Raw genomic sequence first — 22,170 nt, 5'->3', positions numbered from 1 at the left:
GAATCAACTGTGGCGTGAACCACTCTGCTACCCCCCAGTGGCCATAGGTGGGTTTGCAAGACTAAGGCAAGAAAACCCTTGCCTACCTCCTAGTGGCTATTATGGGTTTAGCACCTGCTGGGCCTGTGGCACAGGCAGAACACACCAGCTGGAACAGCCCACTAGCCAAGGAATGCAGGCAGCCTCTGGAAGCTAGAAAAAGCAAGGAAAGAGATTCTCCCCCTGGAGCCTCCAGAAGGAAAGTAGCCCTGAAGACACCTTGACTTTAGCCCAGTGAGGTCCACTTCAGACTTCTGACCTCCAAAGTTGTAAGCCTAAAAATTACACAAGCCCAAGGTAAAGAAGAGCTTATCTCAAAGAGATCTGTGGGTGTGACTTGCTTAACGGAGTGAATCCCAATGAGATTCTTAGAAGACCCACAAATGTAGAATCATATTGGGGAAAAACACTACCAGCTATGATTGAAAGGGAGGGAGACAGTACAAAATGAAAAGAGGCGTAGGACCCCCAAACTCATTTCTGCTTCCCAGGTAACACATTCTCATCTCCTTAACGTCAAAATGCCTCTGAAAGTAAATTGCTCATCAGAAAATTGCTTGATCAGTGAAGATCAACAGGCTTGTGGGGAAATTCCATCAACGCTCTGAGGAAGCCCACTGAAATATCCCCTGGGGCAGCACGGAAGCCCCCAAGGACAGAATATTCAGGAATCTCGCCTCCCAACACTTTTAACTGAACACTGTTAAAGTGTGCTTCTGCCCCTGAGATTACTGAAGACGTTTTCCTGCTGATAAGCTTTTATACTTTGACCGTTCCAGGCCAACCTGCGGCTGCCCCGTTCACACTGAGGGGCCCTCACTTCCTTTACCCCTCCCAAACTATCAGAAGGGCGCAAGAGGACCGTGAAGGTGGCTGGGGTTGGGCCCTGAGCTGACTGACGAGGGAGAGGACCTCGTGGATCCGGGCCCCGGGCACGTCAAATCCCTGAGCAGAAACCAGGCGCCTATCCCTAGTGCAGATCTGCGCCTGCGCTAAAAGCACTGCTCCCGTGAGCCTTCGCGGCCAAGTCTCTTCCTGTCCAAAAGGCCCCAGTCATTGTATTCAGTGGACCTGAAAGGCATGTGCAACAAAGCGTGATGGGAAATAGATTCTGGAAGCAAGAACAGGCGGAAGCCTCGCTAGGAAATACGGTCCACGAGGGTGTGCGGGTCACAACCTGGCACCGAGAGACAAGAAAAGGCTTTGGCCAGTAACGAGCCCGGAGATTTCTGGGAAATGGAGTCCGGTGGGGCAGGGAGGCATGTGCGCATGACCGGAAGTGGCGCTATTCAGGCGCCGTCCCCTTTGGAGCGAGAGGCGGGTCTGCGGCCGCAGTTTCTGAGCTCACGCTGGTGGCGGGAGCCGGGAGCTTGCTCGCGTAGCTGGCAGCGGCTTTTTCACGTGGTGTTCTGCCTGAGACCGAGGCAGGTGCACCACGGGCTCCCCAGCCGAGGCCTGGCTGTGGCTGGGGAGACAGTGAAAGACCCGGCTGGACAGGCCGGACCGGGCTCAGCACCGCAGGCTCAGACCCGGCCTTTAAGGGGACAGGCCTGAGAGAAGAGCCCAGAGCGGGGCTGGCGCTCAGAAAACTGCTGGGAGGCGGTGGCGCGAGGTGGGACCCAAATGCTGGAGGAAGGAGGTGAGACGGAGTGGTGGAGCGGTTTGTGGCTTCTAGCTTGTCCGCTAACAGTGCTGTGTGACCCAGATCAGAATTCGGCGGTCATCCTTTCCACAAGTGGTTGGGGGACGATCCTTTTTGTGGAATAAAGAATTCCGGGGTCAGAAAAGTTTGAGGAGCTCAGCCCTGGATCATTTCTGAGTGTCCTGTCCCTTACTCCGATCTGTTGATGGACCCGTGGCATTAGAAAGTAGAGAGAAATGGGCCCTGGGAAAGAAAATGGGACTTACTCAGGGCCTCCTCTATTGCTTCTGATCTTCCAGCCCTCTTGAAGCATCAGGGATGTTCGGAATGGGAGCCCGTTGGCTTCACCTCATATTGAGGATGGGTTCAACCCAGTTGGATTGTGAAATCGTGGAGGATACTGGAGATTTAGAATCAGAAGGCTAGGATTCCTGTTTAAGCTCTGGGGTACCAGCCAGCTTTCTTAGCCTGTGTTTCTTCATGGAGGAAAAGGTAAAATAACGTTAACTACCTCGTTCACCTCTAAGAACTGTAAGCATCAACTAAAATGACGCTTTTGAAAGCACCTTTTTAAACTGAGATATCATTTACATGCATTCACTTTTAAAGTGTAGCTTTTAGTATATTCACAAAGTTATGCAACCATCACCTTTTTTTTTTTGGCTGCGGCATGCAGGATCTTAGTTCCCCAACCAGGGGTCCAACCCATGCCCCCTGCACGGGTCTTAACCACTAGACCACCGGGGAAGTCCATCACCATTATTTAATTCCAGAACATTTTCATCACCCCAGAAAGAAACTGGTATTACTCCACATTTTCCCTTCCTCCTAGTTCCTGGCAACCATTAATCTATTCAATACTTTCTGTCCTCATGAATTTGCCTATTCTGGACATTTCATGAAAATAGAATCATACAGTATATGTGTCTGGCTTCTTTCACTTAGCATAACGTTTCAAGGTTCATCCATGTTGTAACATGAAGGAATCTACGTTTTATGGCTGAATAATATTCCATTACATGGATTATACCATGCTACATTTATCTCTTCCTCAGTTGTTGGACATTTGGGTGGTTTCCAGTTTGGGCTATTACGAATAATCCCATAAACATGCATGCACAAGTTTTTGTGTGGATGTGTTTTCATTTTTCTAGGGTTTATATATACTTAGGAGAGGAATTATTGTATAACTCTGGTAACTTTGGTAACTCTGTTTAACTTTCTCAGGAACTGCCAGACTTGTGTTCCACAGTGGCTGCACCATTTTACATTCCCAGTAGTAATGTATGAGGATTTCAGTTTCTCTACATACTCATCAACACTTGTTTTTTTTCCATCTTTTTAATTTTAGCCATCTTGGTGTGAAGTGGTATCTCATAATGGTTTGATATGCATTTCTCCACTGACTGATGATGTTGAGCATCTTTTCATATACTTAATAGCTGTTTGTATCTTACTTAGAGAAATACCTATTCAAATCCATTGCCCATTTTTAAGTTGGGTTATTTGTCTTTCTTTGTTGAGTTTTTAATTTAAAGAATTCTTTTTATATTTTGGATACTAGACCCTTAGAAGATATATGATTTGCAGATCTTTTCACTTTCTTGACAGTGTCCTTTAAAGCACAGAGTTTTTAATTTTTATGAAATCCAGTTTAGCTTTTCTTTTGTTGCATGTGCTTTTGGTATCATGTCTAAGAAACCCATTGCCTAATCAGAGGTCATAAAGATTTATATCTGTATTTTCTTCTAGAAGTTTTAGCTTTTACATTTAGGTCTTTGATCCATTTTGGGTTTTTATATGTGGTGTGAGGTAGGAGTCCAGCTTCATTCTTTTGCATGTAGATATCCAGTTGTCCCATCTCTATTTTTTTGAAAAGAAATTTAATTTCTTGGCACTCTTGTTGAAAATCAGTTGTCCATAAATGTATGGATTTATTTCTGGACTCTCAGTTCTTCTCCATTGATCTATATGTCTATCCTTATATCAGTTCCACACTATTTTAATTACTGTTGCTTTGTAGAAAGTTTAGATCTTCTGTAATTTCCTTGAACAATGTTTGGTAATTTTCAATGTAATGTCTTTCACTTTTTTTTTTTTTGAGATTTGATGATTTTTTATTAAAGAAAAGTATCTAAATGGAAGCAAAAGTAACAGTATCCATAAAAATATTTGTTCTGAAATATTTACACATTAAAAAAACAAATAATTAGGATTGAGAATAACATCCATTTATGAGAAATTGCTCTGAGCTTAACAGATACCTCAGTGTCTGTAGGGAATGATTTTCTCAATTAAAGACTTTATGGTCTACAGAGAAAGGTCAACTAGAGGTGTCAACAATTTTAAATCTATTACATATAAAATGCAGTGTTGAGGATGATGTGTGAAATTTAATTTTAAAAATTAAAAAATAATAACATTTTGAAAAAACAACTTTAAGAAGAATATTAGTGACAAGAGATTAGAGGTAGATATGGCTAAGACAGTAAAGTAAATTAATCCATACCAAAATAAGTATCCTACCTATGTTATTTATACTTTTTTGCTTATAACATCAGTAATCAAACTCTTGCACTTCTTTTGTTCAGTTTATTCCTAGGTGTTTTGTTCTTTTAATGCTCTTGTAAATGGAATTTAAAATTTCATTTTTGGATTGTTCATTACTAGTGTATAGAGATACAGTTGGAGAACTGTTTATTCAATCCTTTGCCCATTTTTAATTGAGTTGTTTTTTTTTATTGTATATTCATGTTGTATCCTGCAACCTTGCTGAACTTGTTTAGCTGTGATAGTTTTCTGTGGATTCCTTAGGATTTTCTGTATACAAAATCATGCCATTCACAAATACAGGTAGTTTAAATTCTTCCTTTCCAATCTGTATGCCTTTGGTTTGCTTGTTTGCTTGTTTTTGCCTAATTGCTCTGGCTAGAACTTCCAGTATAATACTGGTTAGAAGTGGCAAAAGCAGACATCCTTGTCTTGTTCTTGATCTTAGGGGAAAAGCATCAGTCTTTAGCTCTGGGTTTTTTGTAAATGCCTCTTTATCAAGTTGAGGAAGTTCCCTTCTGTTCCTAGTTTATTGGATGTGTTTTATCATGAAAGGTATCAGATTCTGTAAAATGGCCTTCTTGGAGTTCACTGAGATGATCATATGGTTTTTTTTTCCCCTTTATATTAATATAGTGTGTTATACAGATTGATTTTCATTTGTTGAACCAACCTTGCATTCCTGGGATGAATCCCACTTGGTCATTACCTCTTTTTTCGTTTAAGCAAATGTCTTAAATTTGCAGAGCCACTTTCTCCAAGGAACTTAATTGGTAATAGTTGTAAGCTGTATATTTACATGCTAAGCATTGTGTCAACTGCTTTGTCTGCATTTAAATCTTCACAGCAACTTTACATGGGATATTATCCTCATTTTACAGATGAGAAAAATGAGACTTAGAGAGGTTACATGATTTATACACTGCTGGTAAGTGGTAGATCTGGAATACTTGAGAGTCTGTTACACTCTAATGCCTCCCTATGTTTGAGTCAATTGATGGAACTTCTGAGGTAGGAAGGGAAATTGGAAAATTTGTGTCCCATTGCATGTCTGCAAATTCAGCCTCAATGAGCCCTGGGACCTATAATGTCATTTGAACACTCTCTTCAGAGTGAAAATTTGAGACTTTCTAGCTTGGTGAGATGTAAATTTTATGCCTCATTGCTTTCTTTCTCTTCCTCCAGAGCCACCTTCTCCAGATCCTGCCCTTCCCCAAGAGGAAGGCACAGAAGAGGAAGGAATGGCAGGTGGTCTCCTCACAGCTGGGCCCCAAGTAAGTTGGAAATTTACTCTGAAAGGCAGCCTCTTTTTTTTTTTTTTTTTAATATTAAGGGTGTTTTTGGTTTTTAATTACAAAAGGAATTCATGTTCTTTGTAGAAAACCTGAAAAGTGTAGACAACATACCCCCCCAAAATTACACTTAATCCTACAAAGAAATAACACTTAACATTTTGATTTGTGTCCTTTTAGTCATATTCTTTTTTTTCTGTTTTCCCCAAATGGGTTTGTCCTGATTTGTAACCTTCTTTTTATTTACACTTAGTAGAATTTGATTAATATTTCCCCAATTTCATTAAGAGTATTCTACAGAATTATTTCTAATAAATTCCATTTCATAGTCCTTCTGTGAGAGTAAGAGCTGTCTTCTCCCTTTCTTTTTCTTGACTAGACTAGGAATTGGTCTGTTTTCATTTTTAGAATGCCTGCTCTTGGATTTCCTCATCAGTTCTACTGTTTATTAACAAAATTTTCTGTGTTAGTTTTTTTGCTTCTGCTTTCCTTAGATTTATTTTAAAATTCACTTTTCAAAATCTCTTGAGTTGAATCCCCTAATTCATTTTCTTCCTGTTTTGTTCATATAGATTGAATATTTTTGGTGGTGGGTCTTTATTTTTTTAGATATGCCAAAATTGTGACTTTGGTTTCTTGTCTGCACATTTAGCTGGGCTGTGCTCCATGCAGGCAAAGTTTGTCTCTTCTCCACACAAAACATCCAGGTATAGTGTGATTGCAGCTGTAGGATTTATGGCTCAACCTTATTAAATTACTCATTTCTTCCATACCTTTATTTTTTGGTTTATTTTGTATTAACTCTGTTAACAACTAAGTTGTTTAACATCTCTTGTAGCTATATTTTAAATTTCTCCTTGTACTTCCTACAGTTTTTTCTTTATGAATTATATATTTGTTATTTGGTTCATGACCCTTATATCTTCATAATGGATTTTACTCTCTTGATTATTATAAAATGACCCAAATGTTTTAAATATTCCATCCTTTTTTAAAATGACCCTCTTTGTCCCGTTTAGTGCATTTCTCAGTGTGAAGGATGTATTGGAAGGACAGGTAAAATTAGAAATCAGGAAACTAGTTATGAATTGGGAAACGATGGTGGCTTAAAGCAAGGCAGTGGCAGGGGCATGGAGAGAAATGCATGAATTCTCATGATATTGAGGAGGAAGAATGAATATGCAGTTGACATGTGGGGAGCTGCAAGAAAGGGGAAGATAGCACCCAGTTGTCTGACATGGCCAACTAGGTGACTGGAGGTACCATTTCCTAAGCTGAAAATAGGCAAAGACCCCCTTGCCTCCGTGCCTTTGCTCCTGATGCCTCCGTTGCCTTGGACATCCTTCTCTTTCTCCATCTGAGGAACCTGCTCCTTGAAGGCCAGGTTGCCCTCCATCTATGATTCCTCCTCTGTTATCCTAGCAACTAATCTGTCCATCTCTTTGACACATTATTACAGGTGGTTGCATACGTGCTGGCTCTCCTGCTGTACTGTGTGATGTCTGAGTAAGCAGGAATATTTATTAAATGTTCTGAAAACATGAATCATTCACATTTCTTTGCTAATTTGCAGCTGATTCCTTGTTGCATAAACTCACACATTCTAATTTTGTTTTTTCTCTATTGGCGCTTTTAATTCCCAAGCACCTGTTAGTTCTGCCCAATTACTGCTCATATATATACATAGTTTCTTCTATTTATGTATAAAGTTTACTAGAGTTATAAAACATGTGAAGACAAGAGAGACTGTATTTTATTTATTTTTGTGCATCAATATCCAATATAGTGTTAGGCACATAAGAAGTGATCAATAAATGCTTTTCTGGAACTACCCTGAGTCTTTTCAAAGACCCTTTGTAGGCCTGCTAACCAACACACCCAAAGCTGCCAACCTCCCCACCCCCTCATATTCTAAGGCCACTGGGCAAGAAGGAATATGCTTGTTGTTTCAGGGATCCACACCTTTCAACAGTGTGACTGTAGCTTTTACCCAGAAGGGATGGAGGCAGTTGGCCCCTACTCCGAGGGACAGGTTCAAGAAAGGGATGCCAGAAAAGTCCAGAAACCTGGTCCTACTGGGTAAGGAAACCATTTAAAATGCAGAATTTGTTCAGTTCTGAAAATGTTTTACTTCCAGTGTCGAGTGATCCTGAGTGGCTCTGCTGCACCAGAGGGATAGTGTTTGTTCCTCCTCATTCCCTAGTGAAAGATCTCTGCATTCTGGTTTGGGAAATAGGCAGTTTCATTTTGTTCCCCCCGAGGCTGCACCTCCCCGTTTTCTTATTTCCCAGGAAGGGTGGGGTAGCCTTCAGGCCAGTTCCTCCATAGTCACTAAGTTCCCAACTTCTTAAGTATCTGGCTTTATGGGCTTGCTTAGCTCCCTGGCTTGACCCCTCCTTGAGGCTGTTACTTTAGCTCTTTTCAGAAATGCTCTACTAAGACCTTGGCACCGTATCTATCTTATTTACTGCTGTGTCCCCTAGTGCCTGGTACCAAGTCAGTGCTCAATAAATATTTGTTGAATGAATGAAGTGAATGATCCATTTCCACTCCCCTCAGTTCTGGGAGGCTATTTATACTTAGTACAGATCTCTAAACCCCACTTTTTTCCCCCTTAAATAGGACTTCCAGTCTCCCAGCCTGGTATGAACTCCCAGTTGGAACAAAGGGAAGGTTCATGGATGCTAGAGAGAGAAGGCCTAAGGAGTACCTGTCCAGGTAAGTGAGCAAGCACTAAGCCAGTCAGAGTCTCGGGAGCAAAAGCCCCTTTGAAACATGCGTTAGTGCATTTGAGTATTTTAACGACTGGTGAGGTAGATATTATTATCCCTGTTTTATAGATGAGGAAAATAAAGCTGAGAAAGGCTAACTCACTGGTTCAGAGCCTCACAGCTAGAAAGCGGCGAGGCTGGGGTTTGAAGCAACAACAGTCAGACTCCAAAGCCCTCTATTCCACGCTGTCTACTCAGCCTCCCAGGCTGGGAGGCATTTGGGAGCACTGGTGGTATTGCTGGCCTCTGGGAAATGAGAGTCATCTTTGCTGGCCTAGCACATTCCCTGCTTCGGGTTCACCTCACTGAGGATCTCAAGTACCCACCTTTAGCCGTGCTTCAGCTGTGACACCTACTGCTGCTCCCCTCTCTGACTAACCCTTTATTGGATTCTGCACCCACACCCTTTCTCTCCCTCTTCATGGCCATGCTGGAATTTTCTGAAGGGCTGATACTAAGAAACTTAGGGAAAACGAGCAAGAGAAACCATAGTTTCTGCCTTTATCTCTTCCTACTCATCTAAGGCTGCTCACTCCACCCCCACCTTCATATTTCAGCCCTTGCAAATGTCTGACCTTTGGCAGGACCTGTGGTTCCAGCCACTTCTGATATTTTGAAACTTAAAGCATCAGAGGTACAATGAACTTAACAACTTTAAAGTGACAAAATTTTAAATTTTTCTAAAAATGCGGTCTAATGCTTTATATCTTTTATGGTTGCTGTAGGACAATGAAAACAAAGCCTCTGGCTTACTTTGTGCACGGTTCATCTGAACCCTCTTCACATTTTATCCTCTTTCTAAGCAGCCTATCACATGTCACCTCAGCCCTTGTAACTCTGGGCACCACTCACACTTGCTGAAATACTTCCCTTTACCAGGAGCCTCACTGCCTGCTGCTTCCTTCTCCCAAACCCCCTGCTTCCCAGCACAGCACACTTGTTATGCAGGACCTTTAACCTGAATCCAGAGAACCCTGTGTGGAACTTTGGGAACTGAATAGAGTGTTCTGTGGCAATAACTGCATCTTTCTGGGAAAAGATTTCGTCACAGTCTCAGAGGGGTTCAGGATCCTATAAAGGTTACTGAAAAAGATTCAAATCACCATGTCACTAGAAACAGAAGTTGGGAAAAGGTGTTACCACAAAGGATCTGTGCCCTGAGGTATTAGTGTAGAGTATTAGTGTGGAAGCAGCTTTGGATGTGGACCCATGAAAGGTGCATCCAGGTCCTGGCTTGCTACATATTAACTACATGGATTCAGAGTAAACCACTAAATTGTGGTCGTCTGTTTCTATATCTGAAAAAATGTAGATAACAAAACCTGTCTCACTCTTTGACAAACTTATTTGAAAAAAAGTTGTCGACAATGTAGGGCGGTATTAATTCTGTAATAGTGAAGTAGCTGGAGGAAAGTTTTAAATCTGGCTATTAGAGTAACTAAAACACTGCTCCTGTGATGTCGCACCTCTGCTCTGAGACCCACCGAGCATCCTGGGCATCACTGTACCTCCTGGGCTGGTTTCAGAGCTATTATTCCATCCCACCCCTCCCACCGTGACAGACCCAGATCTTCGACCTGCCTTTGCCTCACTGCGTGGTACATGCCTGGCGTTGTTTTAGCTACTGGAGGTGCAACAGAGAACAAGATGTAGGCCCTGCTTACGTCCTAGTGAGGAACGTAGATAAAGCAAGTAAACAAAATAACCGAAACAATATTGGATGGTGATGAGTACTGTAAGAAAGGGGAATATGGGTGGGGTGGGGGCTCTTCTAGATCGGATGGACAGGGAAGACCACTTTGAGGAGGTGACACTGGAGCTGAGATCTGAAGGAAAAGAATGAGCCAGCCATGTAAGTATCCGGAGGAGGAACATTCTGGGCCACTCCACGTGTTGAGGCTTTGAGTTGGGAATAAGTTAGACTTGTGTTAGGATGAGAAGAGCCTAGGACTCAGTAAACAAGAGGGAAGGTGCTGGGCAGGGATCAGATCATGTAAGGCTTAGAGGCCATGGGAGGCGTTCAGGTTTTATTCAAATAGGAAGATAGGAGGCCATTGAGGGTTTTGAGCAGGGAAGGGATAATATTTGTGTTTGAAAAGATAACATGTGTGGAGACTAGACTCTCAGTGTTCAAGACTAGAAGCAGGGAGATCAGTTAGGACATTCCAGTGAGAGGATGGTGGCGGCTGAGGAGGAGGATTCAGGACATACTTGGGTGTTAAAGCCAACATGACTTGCTAGTGGACTGGATGTGAGGGAAAGAGACATTAAGGATGACCCTGGCCTGAGCAGTTGGGTAAATGGGAAGACTGACAAAGACACTGGCTTGAAAGGGAAAATCAGCGGTTCTGTTTTGGGTATATTCAGTTTCCAACATAATTAGACCGTCTTATACAGGAGCCAGCACCCATGCCCCCTGTAGTGGAAGCGTAGAGTCCTAACCACTGGACCACCAGGGAATTCCCCGCATAGTCTTCTTAATTGCTTTTTTCTCCCACTGCTTCTTTTGTTGTCGCTTTTCTTCTCCTTTCCATCTTTTACTCAGATAGATGGTCAGTTTTTGAGAGCTGTAAGACCAAATACCAAGTAACATAGAGATACCCTCAACCCGAAACAGGGACTTTGGTGCTCTTAGTAGACTGGGCTGTGAATGCATGTGCAACTTAGAGGGAAACCTGCTTAATGGGAAACCATTTAATATGATTTACAAGGAAAAGGTCCAAGATAATAACAAGCACTCATATAACACTTGTTATTCCTTAGGTATCATTCTGGGTCCTTTGTGTTTTAGCTCATTTAGTCCTCTTAATAATTCTGGAAGAGAGCTACATTCACAAATAATAAATCCAAGGCATAGTAATTTGCCCAGAGTCACACAGCTAGTAAGAGGTTGAACCCAGATTTGAAACCAGGCAGTCTGGGTCAAGATTCTGTATAGAAATTCAAATAAAGCATACCTAAAACTAACCTGCTGTTTTCCTAAATAAGGTAGAAACAGGAAGAATCTTTTCAGGAAAATTGACCCTTGTGAAAAGAAGCTCCATAGCCTTCTCTAAAACTTCACTCCCTTAGCTATAAGCCTCTATGAAGGAGACAGAGAGAGATGTCTGGGACCATTGGGTTCACTTAGTTTTAATACTTTGCAAATATTATACATTAATTCACACTTTAAGGTTTTCTCTTAAAATGAATGAGGTCCCAAAGGGGATTAAGAATCAGTAACTCTTTTTAAAAATATCACCCACCCCCATCCATATTATAAAAGCAATGTTATTCTTTTTAAAATAACTTTTTTTCTAATAAAAATAAGTTCATTTGAAGTTTAGAAAATAAAAAAGAAAATCAAGATCTCCTGTCATCCCACCACACAGAGGTATTACCTTCAATCTTCGTATTACAAAAAGCAGCATTTTCTAAAATTAACAGTATGTAATTTTACATATTTCTTCTTTCACCTAACAGCATGTTGTTTATTTTTATCACTGCTTAGTCCTTGAAAGCAAGGTTTTTATAACTTTTATTATAAAAATAATAGTCACTGGAGAACATTAGAAAATACAGATAAGCATTGAAGAAAATAAAAACTACCCCTGCCTAATCCCACAAGCCAAAGACAACACAGCTTATCTTCACATTGTATAACTTGCCAGTGTTTTTTCAATAAATACCTTTCTACAAAAGGAATTATAATGTACAGATTTCAAACATGACTTATAACTGCTGAACAGTGTCCCTTGATTGGCTATACTATAGTCATTCCTCGTTATTAAACATTTAGGTATTTGCTTTTCATTTGACAAATGATGCAATGTTGACAACTGATGTTAATGCAGGTGAAGTGGAATTCTGTGTCAGCATTTTAAGGACTCTTGACACATGCAGCCAGATTACTCTCCAGAAAGCCTGTCCATTTATGCAGCCGCACCAGTGTGTGAGATATCCCAAATGCTGCATTCTTAACAACACTCTAGAATTAACCTTTTTTTTTTGAAATCTTGCTGATATGATAGGTGAAAACATTCATCCTGCTGGCATCAGTCATCAGCTTTTTTAAGTGAATTGTTCAAACCTGGTAATAGCAGGTTGCCCAAAACCACACCAAGAATTGTGACTAAGAAGACAGCTTAAGACAACCCAGTACTTGGCAAAAGCACAGGAGAGGAGTGTCAGAAAGAAAGGAGAGGAGTGCACCTGAGGCAGGTTCAGGATAAACTTCTGCTGTTTAGGAAAGGGAGCAAAGAGTGCTCATGTCTCTGAAAAGCTTTCTGATCATTGTGGTTATAACAGAAACATCCTGGGTGGAAGGGGGTGGAAGCATCGAACCTGTCCCACATAAGAGCTCAGCCAGACTCCTTAAGCCTTTTGTCTTTCTTTCACCAAAAGAATCTTTAAAATTGCTTTTGTAAATATTCTTCAGATTGGAAGATTGTATCTGAATCACCACCTGAACAAGACATTTCTGAAGAATCATTCCAAGACCCAAGTGTAGAGATGCCCTCTGGGGAGTCAGATCACAGGAACAGTGAACTGGGGAAGAGCTTCAATCTGAGACCAGTTCTTTCTCCACAGCAGAGAGTTCCTACAGAAGTGAGACCCCATAAATGTGAAACACACACAGAGAGCTTCAGGAAGAATTCAGATATAATTAAACCTCACAGAGCGAAGCCGTACATATGTAATGAATGTGGCAAAGCCTTCAGTTACTGTTCTTCCCTTTCTCAGCACCAGAAGAGCCACACTGGGGAGAAGCCATATGAGTGCAATGAATGCAGGAAGGCCTTCAGCCAGAGCTCATCTCTTACTCAGCACCAGAGGATTCACACCGGAGAGAAACCTTATAAATGCAGTGAATGTGGAAGAGCCTTCAGCCAGAATGCAAACCTTACAAAACACCAGCGAACTCATACCGGAGAAAAGCCTTACAAATGTAGTGAGTGTGAGAAAGCCTTCAGTGACTGTTCAGCCCTTGTTCAGCATCAGAGAATTCACACTGGAGAGAAGCCTTATGAATGCAGTGACTGTGGGAAGGCCTTCCGCCACAGTGCAAATCTTACAAACCACCAGCGGACTCATACAGGGGAGAAGCCCTACAAGTGCAGCGAATGTGGGAAAGCCTTCAGCTACTGTGCGGCATTTATTCAGCACCAGAGAATCCATACAGGGGAGAAACCCTACAAATGTAATGCATGTGGGAAGGCCTTCAGCCAGAGTGCAAACCTCACAAACCACCAGAGGACTCACACTGGAGAGAAACCCTACAAGTGCAGTGAGTGTGGGAAGGCCTTCAGCCAAAGCACAAACCTTATAATCCACCAAAAGACCCACACTGGGGAGAAGCCTTATAAATGTAATGAATGTGGGAAATTCTTCAGTGAGAGCTCAGCCCTTATTCGACATCATATAATTCACACAGGAGAAAAACCCTATGAGTGCAATGAGTGTGGAAAGGCATTTAACCAGAGCTCATCCCTTAGTCAGCATCAGAAAATTCACACTGGTGTGAAACCTTATGAATGTAGTGAGTGTGGGAAGGCCTTCAGGTGTAGTTCAGCTTTCGTTAGACATCAGAGACTCCATGCTGGAGAGTAACTGGGAACATAACCAAAGTGGATGGGGACCTGACAGGTAATTTGAAGGCATCTGGGGACATCTGACTTTAAGTCTAGCTCAGAGCCACATGCAAAAGCACCTTTAATAAATAGTCACTATTTTACATGTTGCTTCTGGAAGGTCTCAGGTGCTCTCTTCTTTCTCAACATCTTCTTAGACAACCCAACCCCAATTACACTGCTTTAAAGATTTACCTTTAATTCAGTGGTAAAAGCACTCCAGAAACGATTTATAAAGAATGAGTGGAAGACTTCGTTCCTACTTATAAGGCCAGGTATTTTGGCAGTGGTGTGGTCGTAGTAGTCTCTGCTTGAATGAGGGCTGTTGCAACAGGAGAATCAAGAACATTAGCCGGGAACGAGTATTCCCCATAGTGGGGCCACTGAGGTTTAAGATTTGGGGGAGTGAATTCAAGTGAGGAAGGGGATTCTAGAGCCAGCTGTTACTAGAACGGGGCTGGGGGAGGGATGCTGAATCTAGACACAGCTGCACACAACCTGCACTTTCTGAGCTGCTCAAGTGCTCTATTCTAGTTACTGCTGTCAAGAAAAGACCGAGGAAGGACAGTGAGGTTGAGGGTGCAGGAAGAAGCTAATGAAATCCCTCAGCAAGGCACATACCTTTAAACGGAGTTCCTAAGGGAGGGAAGGCTAACAAACCTGGGGCAACGTGACGGCAGCACATTGTGCTTTGCTTTCCCTGGCTCAGAGGCAGGCGAGTCATTTTTACTTTCCCCTCTTCCTGACAGTTGAGTATCTTTTAAATTAAGCTCTTTAGCCTGTTGGCCTGCTTTCTCCCTTGCACCCAACTGGTGTAGATCTCATCTCAGCACTTATAAACTGCTGTGAGCTTACTTGGTTTTTGGTTAGGTAAGCCTGATTTGAGACTCCCCATTACTGGTCTACTGTAAGGTAAGCTGGTTATACCCTCAGCCATCACCCAAGGCCTCTAGCTTTGATTCCTTGATGACTTGCCACGTGCCCTGGAATGTTCCTCACTCCAGCAATCTCAGGCAGTCCTTTCCACTAAAGCAGTTTTCCACCCCTGCTTGCACCTGTGATTAAAAACCACCTAAACCACCATGACCAAATGGGACAGCCAAGTGGCTAATGGCAGGGAAATGAAGTTCTTGGTGCCATCATTCCCAACTCCCTTTAGGCTAGTCCCCAGAAGCCCCTTCCAGGTGGTACTTCAGGCTGCTCGGGTAGCTTTGTCTCAGTGTCCAGGTGTTTGAGGTTCATTCATTGCATATCAAATAAGGTGAAAGTGAGTGATGAGCTCTAGAAACTCAAAAGGAACAGAACTAAGAAAAAGACAAGGGAGAGGCTTAGGAAAGGTGAAAGCGTTCATTAGAAAATAGTCTGTGACTGGTTTAAAGCAAACCAGGGTAGGTCTAGGAGCTGCTAATTAACTACAGAAGAGGACTCATAAAGGTCAGGTTCTTTGGTTGTCCCATCAGTGGTTCTGAACCACAGCTGTACACTGGAATGGAGAGTAAAGCCTTGAATCATGGGCCCTGGGCCCAGAACCCACCAAATGATTAAACTGGTTTGGGAGGAAGAGCTGCTTCCCTGGGTGTTTATTATGTTTAATTCCCCAAGTTTTCTTTCTGACCAAGAACTTTTTCTTGAGGAGCTCCATGAATGTGTCTCCAAAAAGCAGACTTCCTTTCTAGGTATCTTCTGAGCTAGTCCCATACAGGACAGAAATGTGTTGTCCACAGATTGCTGCTTCATCCCCAGATTCTGTCACCCTGGCCTCAATGACCACCATTTGACCACAAAGCCTAGGCTCCCCCAAGGAAGAGGCCACATCAGAAAGTCCACTGCTTGTCAAATAACCCTTTATTATTTTTCTTTGCAGTTCTTAACTCTGTGGAAAAGAAAAAAAAAAACCCTCTCAGTAATAGGACAAAAAAACCTTATCTCCCAACCCCACTATTGAGCACTTATAGAATTTTCCACCTTTTCCCCAAGGATACATTAGCTTCCCCTCCAGTTTTCACCCTAATTTTAAGCAAATCAATGCATGAGTCACTTACAGCTGGACATTCCACTGCACCACTGTTGATGTCATCTATGATGTCGTGAGGGTGGCGGCCATCAACATTGCAGCCCACAGACTGGGCGGTCCCCAGGATCTCTTTAATGGTTCCTATAATTAAGAAAAGGTAGAATCAGAGGGCCTGTCGTCCCTCACAATCCTCAGATACCAGTGGGGAAATACAGGCAAGGAGAGGAAAAACTTTTATGGAATACAGGAATAATCATCACTGCTCCCCTAATCCAAAATTCATAGCTCCATATACTTAAAAGCTCTGAATGCAAAAATGTCCACAGGTCCTATGATACCCAGATTCTTTCAAACCCAGAAAGACACCACACCCCAATTTCAGGTCTTACAGAATAAAGTCCCCTCTAAGTGGGAAAATGCCACTAAGTGAATACATTCTGCGTGACAATTAAGGTGGCCCCATACTGTTTTGTTCTTACCAGAGAGTTCTCTAGCTAAAGATCGATGCCGCATCTGTCGGGCAATGCTGACAATCTCATCAAAAGTGATGTTTCCACTGTGCTTAACTGCAGACAATAAACAGCAAAAGCTTTTTACCACCTCAGGCCAGAGCAGAGCAGACCAGTCAGTCCTCCCTCATCCATTTCTAACCTGTTCCCATGCTTTCGGCACAGAGTCATCCACATGAAGAACAACCCTGTTTCCTAAGCTGGGGTTTAGTATCAGCTCACCACTGGATTGCACCAGCCAACAGAAAACTGGTCAGGTGCAGTGGCGGGTGGCTAGGGACAAAGTCAAGTCTTTGCTAACCTTAAGTGGAAGGGACTGTTTTGAAGAGGAGAAAAAACATGCTGAAGTGACTGAGGTTGATTAAAGCTGTCCATAGGGTCTGTCATCCAGCTAAGAAGCTGCTCTTTCTTGATTACTGGTTATCGTAAGTTTCTTCACCCTGCCTGAACATGTCCCTCCTGCAAGCATTGAGTGGGATCTGTTCCACACCAGGGATTGGGGAGAGTCACATGGCACTTCTTGGCAGTGCCTAGCTCTGTAACAGCTTAACAAATACCTGTGCCATCCCTAGGTTTCATTAAAGGGAGCACGTGCAGCTGTGTATCAAACACTGGGCACACAATACCACTCACATACTACCAGGGAAAAAGCCACTCACTGTTTTTCTGCTTCTTTCTGTCTCTTGGCGGTTCCTTGAGGGCTTTGATGATCAGGGCAGAGGCAGAAGGTACCACCTCAATCTGCAGAAGAGATTCTCAATGGGAATAATATACCCTACCCCACCCTCCAATGAGAACAACTAATACTACCATGCACCTTGGCTCTCAGAATCCATGGGGCCAGATGCCACATTTACTGTACATTCAGGTTAATTTTCCAACCTGAAACACGTCCTACCCCAGCAAACGTAAGTGATTTACCCAGTGTCTCAAAAGTGAGAAGAGTTAATATCTGACCCATGCTCTCAAAAGCCTTCCCCACAGATAAAATTGCGCTTACCTCACCACTGGTGGCAGGTGACCATGTCAGCAAAAAACCTTCCTCCCAGCAATCCCTACCTCTGCCCTCCCTCAAACCAAGTACCTGGGCCTGTCGGTTCTGAATGGTCAGTTTCACTGTAATCCTCAGACCCTTCCAATCACCAGTTGCCTTGGCGATGTCATCACCAACTTTTTTTGGAGACTGCAGAAATAAAAGGTATATGATCACACCAGGCCCCACATGGAAGCAGTCTGGAAATCTGCCCGGTCCTCCTCACTTGGCAGCACAAGCAAGCTGTCTGAAACACGTTTAACTTTGCCTGCCCAATCGAGGCACGGCTATCACCATACTAAACTGGAAAACTGAGGCTGCAGGTTTAGTTGGTCCAGGGCTGTAAACTGGAGGTTCAAGGCCACAATGGGACCAGGGCCCTTATCTACCTACCCTCTCCTAAGGACCTATGTGGTAATTTTCAACTCTCTTATATCTGAATCACCGGGGGTCTCTTTAAAGACACCAGGTCCTTGTGTCTGACCAACCCTAGTCAGTCTGTGGGGATGAGGTCTGGGCATTTGCCCCTTTACAATTCCCTAAACAGGAGAGATGTCCAGTGAGTGCCAGCTGAGCTAAGGGACAAGGAAGAGTAATGATGACACTGCTTAAGCAAAACCATGGTGGGAGAGCTTTTCAGACAGGAGACCACTGCTCAAGGAATAAAGGCCTGATTATATTCATGAAAAAGGAAGTTCAGTAAAGAGTATAAAATGGAGGAAAAAGCAGGTAAATAAGTCTGATCCTAGGTAAAGCTAATCATATTAACCAGTAGGTTCAGAGCAGAGCTGTTTATACAAGCTACTGTAACATTCACCGAGATCTTCATGTCACACCCCATTTTATCTTCCCAGCAGCCATATGCCCATCTCCCTAGTTAACAGGCCAAGTAGGCAATGCAGTGTCACTAAGCCACTCTTGACTTCAAAAACCTCTATCCCGTCTCTCAGGGACACAAAGAGCAGCAGCTAAGAGGCACTGGAAAGTTACAGGTTCAAGGTACCAGGTTCCATCTTTACCTACAACCTTTCTGTGACGGCTAGTGCCAGTTCAGGCCTAGCTGGGGATGGCAATCGCTCACTGTCAGGGGCACCTCAGACACAATCGTGTTTGCACAAGCCAGAGTCGAACTCTGCTCTCCGCATACAAAAAGCGCCCCTCCACAAGAATGACTTACCAGACCCAGGGGGCCGATCTTGGGGGCCAGGGCAGACGTGGCACCGACTTCCCCACCGGTGCACCTCAGGTACACTGGGAGAAAGAAAGGATCAGTGCCTCCGCAAGGGGAGCCCCCAAGTCACAGCCCTCCCAACGCATCTTTCCGGGCCTGGCCACACCACCTTCTGCCTCTTTTCAAAACAGCCCCAAGAGGGCTTCCCTGGTGGCGCAGTGGTTGACAGTCCGCCTGCCGATGCAAGGGACATGGGTTCGTGCCCCGGTCCGGGAAGATCCCACATGCCGCAGAGCGGCTGGGCCCGTGAGTCATGGCTGCCGAGCCTGCGCGTCTGGAGCCTGTTCTCCGCAACGAGAGAGGCCACAACGGTGCGAGGCCCGCGTACGGCAAAAAAAAAAAAAAAAAAATTAAAAAAAAAAACACAGCCCCAAGAACCTCGGGGGGAGCGAGGCAGGACACCCCTCCCCGCAAGGCGTGGACCGCTCCAAGCGCCACGTGGGACAGCGGCCTTCCGCTTGGCTACCGCTGCAGAGGCCCACACCGCACCGGCGTGGAGGAAGCCCCGGACGCCGACCAACGCAGCCTAGGGGGACGTGCCCGGAGACAAACCTTACCCTAAGGGTGGGGGCTGCAAAGCCGCCACAGGTCGTCCGGTCCTGCCCCCCCATCGACACGTGGGGAAGCTGAGGCCCAGAAAGCGGGTCGGCCAGGACCACACAGCGCCCCGAACGCAGCACCAGAGGGCCAGCCTCTAGGGAGCAGCGGCTCTAAAACCCGCCGTGGGAAAGGCAATTGCGGCGGAGGCCGCAAGCCGGACGGAACGCGGGGAGGGATGCGCCATCCCGAAGCCCCGGCCACATCTAAAGCACGCACCGACTTTGATCTCGTTGGGGTCGAACTTAGGCGGCATGGTGGAGGCGGCTGGTGTCGGATGAACCCGGATTCGGGACGACCGAAGAAAGTTGCACCTTAGCCTCCTCCGAGCCGAAAACCGAAAGACCGGAAAATGGGGCACTTGCGCCGGTTAAAGTCCTGAAAGCGCGGCTCTCGCGAGAACTGCCGTCTCCGCCCCATCTTGCAGCGACGCCCTTGGTGCCATATTGCTTGTGGGCAGGCACCTAAGGCTGAAGGCTGGAGAAGGAGGCACCGCGGTGAGCTGCAGCTAGGGGTTCTGAAGCGGGGTTCGGGGCAGTTCTCCCGGGGGAGGCAGACAACAGAGCGCTGCTCCCGAGATCTCAGGCTCCGTTGCTGCCCATTCTCCCTGAGGGTCACGCCATAGTCCCTGTCACTCTATCCCAGAACCCCGCCCCTCTCCTGCGGTTCCGCACCAGCGTTCCGAGACCCCACGGCCACGGCAATCCCCTACCCCCTTCTAATTCCCTCGTGATGTGGGCATTTTAGCTATTAAAACAATTTTATTAGAGTCTAAATCCGGTCCAACTCTTAATTCTAAGATTCTGCGGTCTTCGGTCTCAGACTTCGTCATCCTGGTCTGCATGACTTTCGGAGATTCTGAGTTTTGGTCCCCAGTTCCTGCGTTTGGAGGAGAGCAGACTGTGGCTCCGCCGGGCCCGTGCCGGGTGGTCTGTCACCCGGCGTCCATGACCAAGACCTGCAAGTGATCGGCCTGCCTTGAGGTCCACCAGAGGGAACGAACGTCGGAGACCTGTGTATCCGCAAAGCAAGGTTGGGCACTGCCCACCCCAGCCAGGGGAGGAGGGTGTGGCTCTTCCTATCTGGGCTGGACGTCGGGGGAGGGGATGGATGAGGCGTGGACATCCGGGAGCAGGTCGGGAAGAGCTGATCTTCTAGGAGGAATGGAGGAGAGGTGGCCGTTGGGGAGGAGGTGAGGGAAAGTTAGTCATTGGGGAGCAGGCGGATAAGAGCTGGTCATCAGGGAGAGATGGGGAGGGCTGTTTTTAGATCATTCCCCATCCCTGCAGACAGGTGGGGTGACAAGAGGAGCCTGAGCCAGCTCTGCAGGCTTGGCCAGCTCCCCAGACAGCCTTCACCTCTATAGGCAGGGACCTGTGATCTCTACGCCACCCCTTGAGGAATGGGTGTGTGTCTTCTTCAACTGCATCTTCTCCCTGGCCCCTTTCTCCCTAGATCCTTCAGCTGTAGTAGGCCCTGAATAAATGTTTGTTAGATGTGTGGTGCTACGTGGTTAACATTTATTGGGCACTCATCGTGTGCCAGGTACTGTGCTATGGGCCTTGCAAATATGGAAATCACTGGATCCAAATAGAACCAGGTGTTGGTAACATTACTCACACTTTACAGATGAGGAGACTGAGGCTCAGAGAGGTGAACCAAGGGGACACGGTTGATGGGTGACAGATCTGGGATTCAAAACCAGTTAAACAAAGAAAAAACAAAAAAAGAAAAAAAATTCTATTTCATCCCAAAGCCCATGCTGTTAACCATAAGCTTCCCTGTATGGTTACTTCCTGGCCCATCGCTGTCCCATATCAAATCTGGTATTTTCTGGTACCAGGCAGGCAGTGAGCACCTGGCTTCTGAGTTCAGGACGGTATACTTAATGTGTGCTAAGTTACTGAAGCACCACGGAGTTGGGCAGACACCACAGGATCGGGACTTGAAAGAGCAGAGTTCCAGGCTGGTTTTGCTGCGATCCAGGCTGTATGACCCGATCGCTGAACTTGATGAGCATCCGTTTTGTTACTAGAAAGAGGGCTGTGGTGAGAATCAAATGGAATAATAACTGTGAGAGTGGCAAGATGCCTGAGGATTGCTGTTGAGCTTTTATTTAGCTCCAAAATCTCTTTGGTCATGATGTAGTTGAGTTCCCCAGGGTCAAGGTCAGGGCTGGCTAAAGCCATGCAGTGTTTGGTTTGCTGATGCCACTCTGATAGTCTTTCAGGGCCTACAAGGGATTCATCAGCCAAGTCTGTTAGAGTCCTCAAGGAGCATCCTTGGGAAGGACCTGAGGAAACTTCTCCAAGTCAACCCCCTTGTCTAACGTGGAGGAGAGATGGGGGCCCAGAATGGGGAAAGGGTATGCCAGGGTCTCACAGTGGGTCAGGGGCAAATGTGGGCTCAAACCCAGGTCATCTGGCTTGCTGTTGCGCTCTTTCCACATACTGCTGCTTATTTTTAGTCAACAAAGAACAGAGTGTTGAGCACCTGCTGTGCCAGGCTCAAGGCATGGACTGATGGTCAAGATGGACACAGCCCCTGCCCACAAGGAACTTACAGTCCCGCAGATCAGCTACATGCTCTGTGTTACTGTGCTACCTGTCCTGGGTGTTGGGGACCTGTGACAGAGTCCCCAGGCCCTAACTTCTCTCCTGTGCCCTAGTGTTGTGAAGATCGCTCTAGGAAAAAGGAAGGATGCCACTCTTCTTCCGGAAGCGGAAACCCAGTGAGGAGGCTCGGAAACGGCTGGAGTACCAGATGTGTCTGGTGAGGGAAAATGGATTTCCTCTGAGCCCATCCCCATCACCACCTCTGCCCCATGCAACAGGGCTCCACACTGCAGTTGCCCTCCATAAGCCGATCACACTTCTCATTACT

General features: G+C 45.1%; 3 protein-coding genes and 1 non-coding gene across 10 annotated transcripts in view; 2 read left to right on the top strand and 2 right to left on the bottom strand.

Annotated features, from left to right (window-relative positions):
• Positions 1-1,343: 1,343 nt before the first annotated feature.
• ZNF79 (zinc finger protein 79) lies at positions 1,344-14,007 on the top strand. Of its 4 annotated transcripts, none has more exons than XM_060300407.1 (7): positions 1,344-1,678; positions 1,981-2,173; positions 5,417-5,505; positions 6,176-6,230; positions 7,476-7,602; positions 8,146-8,241; positions 12,712-14,007. In XM_060300407.1, exons 2-7 carry the CDS (start codon positions 2,162-2,164, stop codon positions 13,881-13,883), a joined length of 1,551 nt encoding a protein of 516 aa, XP_060156390.1. In that variant the 5' UTR covers positions 1,344-1,678; positions 1,981-2,161; the 3' UTR covers positions 13,884-14,007. The 4 variants fall into 4 exon arrangements, with proteins under 4 accessions (XP_060156390.1, XP_069901780.1, XP_060156392.1 ...); XM_070045679.1 differs by having other exon boundaries at positions 13,017-13,195; XM_060300409.1 differs by lacking the exons at positions 8,146-8,241; positions 12,712-14,007 and adding an exon at positions 6,983-7,029 and having other exon boundaries at positions 7,476-7,521.
• Positions 14,008-15,727: 1,720 nt separating this feature from the next.
• RPL12 (ribosomal protein L12) lies at positions 15,728-19,666 on the bottom strand. Its single transcript, XM_030858618.2, has 7 exons — positions 19,507-19,666; positions 18,637-18,710; positions 17,511-17,609; positions 17,086-17,167; positions 16,397-16,483; positions 15,946-16,058; positions 15,728-15,776 (listed from the first exon to the last, which is right to left on the bottom strand). Exons 1-7 carry the CDS (start codon positions 19,541-19,543, stop codon positions 15,771-15,773), a joined length of 498 nt encoding a protein of 165 aa, XP_030714478.1. The 5' UTR covers positions 19,544-19,666; the 3' UTR covers positions 15,728-15,770.
• Positions 16,567-16,696, bottom strand: LOC115854690 (small nucleolar RNA SNORA65). Its single transcript, XR_004040094.1, has one exon. It is a non-coding gene; the product is annotated as a small nucleolar RNA SNORA65 (small nucleolar RNA).
• The window catches only part of LRSAM1 (leucine rich repeat and sterile alpha motif containing 1), a 47,250-nt gene continuing 44,282 nt past the window's right edge, over positions 19,203-22,170 (top strand). For 2 of the 4 annotated variants that reach the window (XR_009564247.1, XM_060300404.2), the window contains exons 1-3: positions 19,205-19,784; positions 20,088-20,319; positions 21,956-22,059. Coding sequence is in view for 3 of the 4 variants with exons in the window: in XM_060300404.2 (XP_060156387.1) it covers positions 21,988-22,059 (72 nt within the window). In the remaining variant the exon portion in view is untranslated. Of the gene's footprint in view, positions 19,785-20,087; positions 20,320-21,955; positions 22,060-22,170 lie in introns of all 4 variants that reach the window. The other 2 variants (XM_060300406.2, XM_060300405.2) reach the window with 2 other exon arrangements.

The sequence above is a fragment of the Globicephala melas genome, chromosome 6 (assembly GCF_963455315.2).
Source record: "Globicephala melas chromosome 6, mGloMel1.2, whole genome shotgun sequence".
NCBI lineage: Eukaryota > Metazoa > Chordata > Mammalia > Artiodactyla > Delphinidae > Globicephala > Globicephala melas.
This window is presented reverse-complemented; position numbering and strand designations above follow the sequence as displayed.